This window comes from Micropterus dolomieu, linkage group LG01 (genome assembly GCF_021292245.1).
Source record: "Micropterus dolomieu isolate WLL.071019.BEF.003 ecotype Adirondacks linkage group LG01, ASM2129224v1, whole genome shotgun sequence".
Classification (NCBI taxonomy): Eukaryota; Metazoa; Chordata; class Actinopteri; order Centrarchiformes; family Centrarchidae; genus Micropterus; species Micropterus dolomieu.
The window spans coordinates 40,377,640-40,388,318 of record NC_060150.1 but is presented as its reverse complement, the minus strand read 5'-3'; the positions used below and the strand labels follow the sequence as shown (position 1 = coordinate 40,388,318).

Below are 10,679 nucleotides of genomic sequence, written 5' to 3'. Positions count from 1 at the left end.
GTTTTTTACCCTGACATGATATATGTCTTGTGTGTTTTATCTTGTGTCTTCACGTTTTGTATTTAATCCTGTGTATTTTGGAGTGATGCTGCATGGTGATTCTGCACTGTAAATAACATATGATTTGATTTGATATTTATTCAAAACTCTTTTTGTGTTAATTTATTGACTTTAAGCTGCACAAACATACACCCTGGTGGACAAAATACAAATTTCAGTGCGCACATCCCGATTGCAGTGCATCGCCAGCACAACAGAGGGCACATCAGTATTTTCTTCGTCGTTGCACTTCTGTGGTCCAAATAACCGAAGAAGAAAAGGCTCCTCAGCCGAGGAAAATGGCCGACGTTGAGATGGACATCGCGTCCAGCAGAATGAATAATGGGAACGAACACGTGTAAGTCGTTTAATTAAAGATAAGACGTTCGTGGGAATAAGGTGCAAGCGTCTTCCTCATCTGAAATCAAACGCGAACTAAGTCAGAACAGCGGAGGCCCGCAGAGGAGCATGTTCACGTTGTTGCCGGGGCCAAATTACTTGTCAGCGGCTGGCTAACGTTCCTAGCCAACTAGCTAACGCTCTTTAGCTTACATAGCATTAAGTTTCGCTGAACACAAAGCAAATACAAGTGTGTATGAACTACAGTGTTGTGTATTGTCTTCCATAAAATATACGTGTCCGGACACATGTAATCAAACATCGCTATTTGATGGTAAACAGCGCTCCTTAAACGTAAGTTAGCATGGCTAGAAGCTACCTTTAGGATGTAGCTAGCTCGCTAGCTTTAAGTTTGCTAAGAACGGTTAGCGGATCCGAGCTAGTGAGTGAAAATCATATTGGCGGTCTTGCTGCGGGGAAGAGCGAATAAGTAAATAAGTTTGCGTGGTCGTTGCTACACTAACAAGCAGCTTTCTGTCGCTAAAAGTTGCGGCCATTTTTATTAACGTTACTGCTTTGTGTTTTAATTCGGCACATTACGTAACCCTGGTTTACCTTATCTAAATGCAAGTTTACCGCACCTGCTAAAAACACTGTAGTACAAGCAATGGATTATCTCGCTAAATATTTGCATAAAATCTAACAATTGACGCTGGAAGAGGACAGGAACAGGTTATATTGTGTTTTCACAATTTGATACTATGGATATAAAACCTCTGCTTAAGTTTGTTTTGTTTGTGGTCGTACTACTGAAGTGAAATAAATCGATTTCACCACAGCAGATAGTGGGGAAATACTAAAAGTCACTGGTGCGTAACTGCTAGTTGTCAGTAGTGTTTGGGGGAGAGACAACAATAGACAGCTCCTGTACAAACTGGATGACCTATTTATATTTACCGTTTTCATGTGGTACATACACTATAATTTTGGTATAGAAACTGTATTTATTGCGGATCGTTCATGTCATGGCTGACACGTGATCAGCTTGATAACATGTGGATTCGTTTTGGATCAGTGTGACCTACAGAATTGTCAATTTATCAAAAATTGTGATTAATTGACTGGGCATTTTTGCACTAATGTGTAATATTGTGTGCTCAGTGTTTAAGATTGTTCTCTTATAAACAGGAAGCAGGATCTGGAAAGCCATGAAAGAAGTGGAAATGAAGACAGCGGAGACATGTCGGAGGAGGAAGAAGAAGAGGTAGGGGTGGATGGCAGCAAGACCCCAATATCGTCAGTGGTATGAAGCCGTAATTCTGATCTAAACTTTCTACCTTAAATGTAGTTTAAATCCACTTTTACTGAAACAGTCTCAATTTTCTTTGTCTAAAGCTGTAGTGGCAGCGGTGCACCACGTCTGCACCTTGATCTGGACAACAAATGTTTGTTTTATAATATTTAGGCAGTTTTTCACAAAGATAAATTCACCTGCAGCTTAACAGCACATCTGATTTTATTTGTCGAGTCCTGTCCCCTTCTTGATATTTTGTTTTTCCCTAAATTAAGTTTTAATTTCTTTATAGGATTATGATGGGAGATACTTTTTTCAAATGAATAGAAGCACATCACAAATACTTAGACAAACCTACATTAACTAGCATGCATATAGAGAAATAATATATAACTGAAATAATGCCCTTATCAATGCTGTTGATCTCCAATTAGAATTCAATAACACTATAGTCCTCATCTGTAACTCTGCTCATACAATCTGAAAGAGTGCAACCACATAAAATCTAACAAAAGAGATCGTTGCTATGTTCATATCTACATATCTAAAAATGTAAATGAGATGATCTGATATGTTGTCTCATCCTAGGAGGAGGCAGTGACTAATGGCGAAAAGATGGAAGAGGGTTCCAAACATCACAGTAGCAGCGGTAAACACAAGAGGAAAAAACACAAGCATCGTAGTAAGCACAAAAAGCACAAGCATGCCTCTGATGAGGACAAGGACCGCAAACGCAAGCATCGTCACAAACACAGGAAACACAAACGCAAAGAGGCCTCAGCCGCCTCTGGTGCAGTCCTCTTCGGCGCCTCCAGCCACAGAAAAATTGAATCCTCCCCCTCCTCCGGAAATCCAAGTCTGGACGACAGGGCCCTGCTGGAGGATTTGGAGAAACAGAGGGCCATGATCAAAGCTGAGCTGGACAGCCAGTTGATGGAGGGCAAGGTTCAGTCGGGCATGGGCTTGATCCTTCAGGGTTATAACTCTGGATCCGAAGAGGATGGGGAAGCTAGGATCAGGAATGGAGAACAGCGTCAAAGGGGCAGCTCAGGTAAACCCATATCTCCCAGGGGGGGAAAGAGTGGGAAATCTAGACGGGACTCAACAGAGGGCAGTAAGTCCAGCGCCAAGCGTCGTAGTCGGAGTAAGTCTGCGGACAGGCTAGCACAGGTCAAGGAGTCTAAGCAGGACAAGGTGACCAAATCCTCCAAGGACTCGGGGGTTAAAGATCGAGGCCGCGGTAGGAGCAGGTCAAAAGACAGAAAGCGTTCGGACAGCACTGACAGGTCCAAGGACAGAACTAGGAAGTCCAACTCCCCCTCCAGCTCGAGAGGAGAGCAGAAAGGCAGCCGCACTGATAAACGTTCCTCTCCACAGCGGGATGACAGACCAAACCAGGAGAGAGCGGGCAAACGCTCCAGATCACCTGTACGAGAACGCCCAAGTCGCTCAGATGCTGACCGGGACAAGCGACCGGCAAAGTCCCCGTCCAAGGACGCTTCATCTGGGAAAGAGAATCGCTCCCCTCATAGACGAGGGCCACAAAGCCCCATCCGAAAAAGGAGCGTGTCCCCTCGCCACAGAGATGCCCACCACCTTTCGGCCAGTGCCTCGGACAGGACATCGAAACAGAGCAACTCTCCATCCAGAACAAGGTCCCCACCCAGGAGAGGCCGCAGCCGCTCGCCAGACGTCAGGAGGAGGGATGCTGACAGGCAGGACTCACCGCTGAGGTTGGTGAACATAACTTAACTCATAACTTGTCTCAATAAAATAAGTTGACTGCAGTGGGTGAATCGGAGGGAAATGCCACACAAACCAATAACAATCTGACTGATTCTAAAAGATGTACAGAGATCAAGTATTTGACATTTTATTTTTCATTTTTAAAACATAGGACTTCAGAGTGGCTTTGTGAAATGGCAAAAATACAATTATATACAGTATTTAAAAGCTTTCACTGATGGTCCTTCACGGTTCTTCTGCACATTAAGAGTTTTGTTCAAATGACTACTGCCAATTTTCCATGACCAGTACCAGCTCAGCTCAACTCGACTCTGTTTTTGATCCCTCGTCCTCAGTTTTCCGTTGCAGATAGTACCCCTCGATGTAGCTGGTCATCATAGCGATGCTACACACAACTGCCACGACATAATTTTCAATGCAACACACACACACACCAGCGACCGACATACAACTGTCTCTTGATTTAAGTTAAAACGTTACTCAGAATGTAAAGACAGACAAGCGGTATGAAAACCTTATAGCTGTGTTTTCCTCTGCCGTTGTTGCTGCAGCGGTCTGTGTGACAGTGGGACCAGAGGGCTCTGTGAGTGGGCGGCTGCCCAGCCTCGGGAGCTGCTCCCGCGGGTTGCTGCAGTCTTCCCTCGCCTTCCCTTCCTGATGATGCAGTGAATAGTGACGATTCTCTCTGACCAATCGGTAGTCTTGCTGTGTTTTCACGTCACATTTTAGTATCGCCTCAGTTCGCTTGGAATCTCAACGCAGGTGATACGAAAAAAAGTACCTGGTAAGCAGGTAAAGGTAAAACTTTTCTACAATGGAAAATCCAAAAAGGTGAGTAGAGTCGAGGCGAGTTGAGCTGGTATTATGCAGTGGAAAAGGGGCTTATGTTGAATGTCCAGTTCAGCTTATCCGTCCATTCCCCTGGCATTTCTAAAGGAAGCGCCCTCGGCCAGATGCGGGGCCAGGCAGAGAGAGATCACGAGAGAACAGTCCCAGAGCACCCTATCGTGGCAGGATGAGTCGCTCACCTCTAAGACGAAGGTCCCCGTCACCACGTCGACGTTCCCGTTCTTCCCCCCGCAGACGATCTCCACTGGGACACAGGTGATGGCACTGTTTACTCAACTTTCACCCGTATCTGCTCACGGCTTAAGTTACACTTATATGTTTTTAAATGTAACCAAATTGACTGTCTATATTCAGTCAGGCATTTGTCATGTTTTGGAGACATTGTCTCTGACTTATTCTGTGTTAGTGTTTCTCTCTGGAGCTTTGCTTGCATTTGGTTTCTCCCAGTAGTAACACAGTATTATTGTGGCAAGACATTTTTCAGGTTCAAACTTTTATGAGGTAATAAACAATCTGTGCTTTGTAGGTCTGGGGAGAGAGACAGATATGGCAGACTCAGACAGTACCGACGCTCAATGTCACGTGATCGGGATCGGAGAAGACGACGCAGCAGAGACGAGGACAAGTTCAAGGGCAGCCTCTCAGAGGGCATGAAAGTTGACCAGGAATCCTCAGAGGAAGAAGTGTGAGTAAAGAAAAGCATATATAAGAGGCAAACCATGGACATCTGCTCTACATATAGAGGCAGTTGATTTAATATTGTGCGTTACATGTGAAACTATATCAAGGCAACATGAGCTACTTTTTATTTTAGTTGAAAGACAATGCAACTTTTTTTTTAACCAGTTTCCTCTCTTATTCTGTATTGTTAAATTCACAGTATGCAACACAGAGGGTGCTGATCTGATACTTCAATCACTACAATCGACTGAAAGTTTATTTAGAAACAATTTACCATGACCTCAAACATGACTGCTAACTAATTGACTAATATTGGATTAAGCTTGCTTAGAGTTCACACTTACGAAATCGGTCAGACAATGTGTAGTAGCTGTGCTACCTCAGAATTTACTCATGTTGGTCCTGATCAGAACAGGAACGTGTGCTCCATATTTCTTAAAGCCTTGTTTGTGTTTGCAGGTTAGAGGACTTTGATGGAGAGGAGGTAGATGAGGAGGCTCTCATTGAACAGCGCCGCCAGCAGCGCATGGCTATTGTCCAGGTCTGTATGTTTCTATTGATCCAAACCTGCATTTTTATTAGTTGCCATGTCAGTCCAGTATTTGTGAAAAAGTTCCAGATGTCATGCTCATAATATAGTGGTCTGTCTACCTGGAAACAAATAACACAACGAATGTCCATGACTTATGATGTTTAAGATGTATTCTTAAGGCTACGCAATTTCTTCCCTTGTACAGAAATACAAGGTTGGGAATGAGGATTCCAACATGGTGTCGGAGCCCAGCAGCCCTCAGAGCAGCACACGCAGCCGTTCACCCTCACCTGATGACATCTTGGAGCGAGTAGCCGCAGATGTCAAGGAGTATGAACGAGAGAACCTCAACACCTTTGAGGCCAGCATCAAAGCCAAGCACAACCTCATCGCCCAGGAGAAAGACGGTAATGTCCTGGTCAAAATAATCAAATCTGTTGGCATACAAGGCCAACTGAATGAACCACACCGCCAGGTGTGTGCTCCGTAGTCAGCTGCAAATGTCAACATGCAATTAATTAATTAAAAAATGTTTGTGGAATATTGGAAAAAGATGCAAAAATTAAATATCTTTCCCCTATATTTATATACACACACACAGGAATTGTTCAGATTTATGTGCATGTTGGCACACGCACCGGCCAATCCTAAACACACGTGGCGGATATAGTTCCTCTCATCATTACCAATCAGTGCTTTTTTCCTCCATATCTGCTAGTCTGAGGGACGATCACACAGGTTTCCAAGAAGACATCAGTACTGTTTGGCTTGAAATCTTAGTTAAACTGGAAAGGGGTCAAGTATAAAAGTGGCTCCATATGTTCATATATCTGTGGCTGAATGGGGTTAGCTTGACCGAGGTAACCACTGAATATTGCAGCGTATCCTCCCTCTTGCCTCGTCCATCACTTGAACCTTTGAAATGTAGCTCTGAAAATCTTCTGCTCCACTGCATCGCTGAAGAGCACAGACTTCTGTGAACATGGAGGAGATCAGAACCTGAACAGCTAAAAGCTCTACCAGCAATCTCTTTGATTTTCATTGGAAGCAAAATGCCTTCATTCTTACAATTACAGTTTCCAAGTTCAGTCATGGTCAGGTTAGCAGATATGGAGGAAGTGAAATGTACAAAGGTGAAACCTGATTGGTAGCATTTCTGCCTGCCTTTTAAATTCTTTGAACTATAAATGTTCATTCATATTTGCACTTCCCTGCAGTTTGGAACGATCTGACATTGTTTGTGGCCTCTTTCACGCTGTTATATCACAGACTGGCCAAAGAATACCGGCTTATGCAAAACTAAAATGACATTTGGTGCCTTGGTTTGTGTGAGAAATGCAGAGTTGTTTGATGCAGGGATTTTAATTTTGTTTCTTTCTGTCATGTGTTCATTCAGTTGCTGGCTTGTAATCCAAAGCCTGGGTGTCTCTGCCACCTGCAGCATATTTTGATCTCTGCAGAGTATGTGAATCAAACACGTTCCAGATATTCTGTTTTACAACATGGTGGGTGACTAGAAACTCATCCTGTTATTTTTTTGTTTGTTTTTGTTTGTTTCAGGAGCCAATCCAAAGAAACCTTCAGCCCCTGACATGTTTACAGAGTCAGATGACATGTTTGCTGCTGACTTTGATGTAAGTATTTTTACTTGGAATTTAGGAAAATCTAAATGTCAAATGTTGTTGTACATCTGAGAGTTACTCTAATTTTCCTCTAAATTGTAGTATGTACATAATATACACTGCCTTTGTCTGGAGTTTCAGCAAAGAAAATGATAATAGGAAACAACTGAAGACTGAGCAGCTGGTCCTGAGCAAATGACCTAGTTTTTGTGGTGCTTTGCAGAGTGCCAGGATGAGAGCAGCAGGTGTAGGGAAGGACTTCAAGGAGAACCCCAACCTCAGGGACAATTGGACGGATGCTGAGGGTTACTACCGTAAGTGCTGCCTCATGACAGGTGTCATGTCTGTGACTTGGGCTGTGTCAATATCGGTGGAAACTCTTATCAGTGCTTGCTTAATGTCCTGGCAATGTACTGTACCATAATAACTTAACATAAGCAATGTCTCCTGTGAAGGCTTGTCGAGTGCATTAATCACACACATCTGTGTCTGTTACCTTTTTAAAAGCAGCCTCCCTGTCGCTAACTAGTGTGTGGGTTGTTTTGCTTTTTAGGGGTGAACATCGGGGAGACACTTGACAAGCGCTATGATGTGTACGGCTACACTGGCCAGGGAGTATTCAGCAACGTGATCAGAGCCAGAGACACTGCCAGAGCCGGCCAGGAGGTGGCAGTCAAGATCATCCGAAACAATGAGCTCATGTGAGTCGGACCTTTTTTCCTTTTTTTTTTAATGGAACTGAAAACAAATTTCAATGTTTTATATCTAAACAACTATATAAATACAGTACTGTTAATAACAGGCTGTTTGATTGAATTCGCATTGATGAACAAGATATATTTTTATTTTTTGGTCAACAGGCAGAAGACTGGGTTGAAAGAGCTAGAATTCCTCAAAAAGCTAAATGACGCAGATCCTGATGACAAGTTCCACTGCCTTCGCCTCTTCAGGCACTTCTACCACAAGCAGCATCTTTGTCTGGTATTTGAGCCTCTCAGGTACTGAAAAAGGAAACGCTATTCCTTTGTTCACGTCATTTGAGATGTGTGCATCTACTGGTGTCTGTAGCGTTTGTAGCGTGTTGGCCTCACATACTAATTCACCTGTGTCCTTCTCATCCGTAGTATGAATTTGCGAGAGGTGTTGAAGAAATACGGTAAAGATGTTGGGCTCCACATCAAGGCTGTGCGCTCCTACAGTCAGCAGCTCTTTTTGGCCCTCAAGCTGCTCAAACGATGCAACATCCTCCATGCTGACATCAAGCCAGACAATATCCTGGTACGGTGTTTATACTCAATCTCAAAGTTGATTCCGATTTATAGAATGATGAAAATGGCACAGTCTTGTGTGTGTACTAATTATTGTTTTGTCCTTGAAAGGTGAATGAGTCAAAGACCATTTTGAAGCTGTGCGACTTTGGTTCTGCATCCCATGTTGCTGATAACGACATCACACCATACCTTGTCAGTAGATTCTACAGAGCTCCTGAAATCAGTAAGTTGCATTATTTGCATAAATCGCTAATCTCACCATTCATCATTTGCATTCAAACCGAGACCTGGCTCACAATTTCTTTCCGTCTTCAGTCATAGGAAAGCCGTATGACTATGGGATTGACATGTGGTCTGTTGGCTGCACTTTATATGAGCTTTACACTGGCAAAATCCTGTTTCCTGGATCTTCCAACAATCACATGATCAAACTAGCAATGGACCTCAAGGGCAAGATGCCCAACAAGGTAAAATTGCATCATACAGTTTCAGTTCCTTGAATTATTGTTTTCCTTTCCTAGATGTAGTGAGACGTGTTGCTGTTCCATGCAGTGTTCAAGAAGTTACGCCTGATGCAATATCGTGGTTTTCTCTCCTCAGATGATCCGTAAAGGCTTGTTCAAAGACCAGCACTTCGATCAGAATTTGAACTTCCTGTACATCGAAGTAGACAAAGTGACAGAAAGGGTAAGGTGTTCCTTCTCACTTCTTTGTTACGTCTCACCTGATGAAAAGTAGGCCTAACATTTCCTACAATTTTTATATATAATTATTATTTTATAAATAAGTGTAAAATGTTATTTTAGTAGATCAGTAGTAGTTCAGATCTTACCGTGTGACACATACTGAAAATGTTCTGTAGTTGTCATCATTATTGATTCTGTCATTTCTTTATTTCTCTGCCCCATTAGGAGAAGGTGACGGTGATGAGCACCATCAACCCCACCAAAGACCTGTTGGCAGACATGATAGGAGGCCAGCGACTGCCTGAGGACCAGAGGAAGAAGGTGATGCAGCTGAAGGACCTGCTGGATGGCACCCTGATGCTGGACCCAGCCAAACGCATCAGTATCAACCAGGCTCTGCAGCACCCCTTTATCCAGGAGAAGATCTGACACCCTGAACACCACACACTCCCAGAGCGGACAGAACCAACCACTAAACCAGCTCTGACAGGAACTCTGCAGTGAAGCAGCCAACCCACTGACTGTCATCGATTTTTGTTCTTCCTCAACTTTATTTTCTTTATGGATACATAATTGTGTTTTATTGTAAATAAATCCTTAAATGGTAGCCATTCTTGAAGACATTGATTCTGCAATTTATCATTGTAAACTTCCCGTTATACCCAGCAATGCAGTTATGGACTTTTTTTTTTTTTTTTTAAATTTAACTGGCATTGAAGTGACAGATGTTTTAAAGAAAAATATAAATCCTGTAAATACTGTATGTCTATTGCATTAACAATCTCAAGCAGCAGACAGTTGAGTTTTGTTGTAGTTGCAGATATCTAAATACATTGTTTCTTATTGAACCACAATTCTCATTGTGGACCGATGCATGCTTTTGAATGTGCACCCTTTGTGCTCTAGATTTCTGTGGTGCAGGCCTGTGTAAATGCTCTGTATGTGCATCATTGTCCCACATGTGACAGCATCCCCCAACCCCTAACCAAGTGTTGGGCCTTGAGGTCTGAACCGAAGGAATAGAAGCATATTATGTACTTCTTGAACATGATTTTGTTTATTTTCAAAGCAGGTAGTCAGTTTTCTGTTGCTGGGCATTTCTGTTTTTGTTTTTCTTTTACCTTCCTCCCCCTCCAGTACTCTGGTTAGGTCCTGGCTCTTAAGGCTCTCACATTCAAGTGCCTCCTGTACGAGCCTAGTGTGTTAAAACACCAAGCAATGCTGGCCTATTGACGCCACACCTGTGCCCCTCCTCTCCCATTGTTGTGTATATAGTCCACAGTTTCTGTCATTTCATGTGTGATTTATTAGAGGGTTTTTTTTCCATTTAAGTGGTAAAAAACTATCTTGTGATTTCAATAAAGAATAGTTGTGGAAACGCTGCTGAAAGAGGACCTTCAGTATAAGACAACTTTTTAGTAATAAAATGTTTCCTATTGTATACCAACCCCCCTTTCTTCATTCTATCCCCAACGTGTTGGAATGGTGAATTACGTCGTCTTGTACATCCTATTGATCAAAAGCCTGGTTCATATAAAATTGTAAAGTGTTGGATAGAAAGTGAAACAGTCTTAGAACATCTGCACAGATTTCTCAACTGGATGTTAGCAGTCCAAAAGG

The 10,679-nt window shown here is 42.8% G+C and overlaps 1 protein-coding gene across 3 annotated transcripts; it reads left to right on the top strand.

The window, feature by feature from the left end:
• The first annotated feature begins 251 nt into the window (after nucleotides 1-251).
• prpf4bb (pre-mRNA processing factor 4Bb) lies at nucleotides 252-10,506 on the top strand. 3 transcript variants are annotated; one of them, XM_046059436.1, is made up of 16 exons: nucleotides 252-397; nucleotides 1,567-1,642; nucleotides 2,261-3,405; nucleotides 4,355-4,522; nucleotides 4,794-4,952; nucleotides 5,408-5,489; nucleotides 5,686-5,887; nucleotides 7,041-7,114; nucleotides 7,326-7,416; nucleotides 7,656-7,803; nucleotides 7,963-8,100; nucleotides 8,227-8,380; nucleotides 8,482-8,596; nucleotides 8,689-8,840; nucleotides 8,974-9,060; nucleotides 9,285-10,506. In XM_046059436.1, the coding sequence occupies exons 1-16, from the start codon at nucleotides 339-341 to the stop codon at nucleotides 9,486-9,488; spliced, it is 3,054 nt and encodes a 1,017-aa protein (XP_045915392.1). In that variant the 5' UTR covers nucleotides 252-338; the 3' UTR covers nucleotides 9,489-10,506. The 3 variants fall into 3 exon arrangements, with proteins under 3 accessions (XP_045915392.1, XP_045915325.1, XP_045915464.1); XM_046059369.1 differs by having other exon boundaries at nucleotides 1,567-1,681; XM_046059508.1 differs by lacking the exon at nucleotides 252-397 and adding an exon at nucleotides 517-628 and having other exon boundaries at nucleotides 1,567-1,681.
• The last annotated feature ends 173 nt before the right edge of the window (nucleotides 10,507-10,679 follow it).

What these genes read in the sequence shown, in the direction of transcription:
- prpf4bb (XM_046059369.1), top strand. Translation starts at nt 339, where the DNA reads ATGGCCGACGTTGAGATGGACATCGCGTCCAGCAGAATGAATAATGGG. An exon ending in AGGCAGGACTCACCGCTGAG is followed by an intron (nt 3,406 to 4,354) that starts GTTGGTGAACAT and finishes GCATTTCTAAAG; the next exon opens with GAAGCGCCCTCGGCCAGATG. An exon ending in GGATGCTGAGGGTTACTACC is followed by an intron (nt 7,417 to 7,655) that starts GTAAGTGCTGCC and finishes TTTGCTTTTTAG; the next exon opens with GGGTGAACATCGGGGAGACA.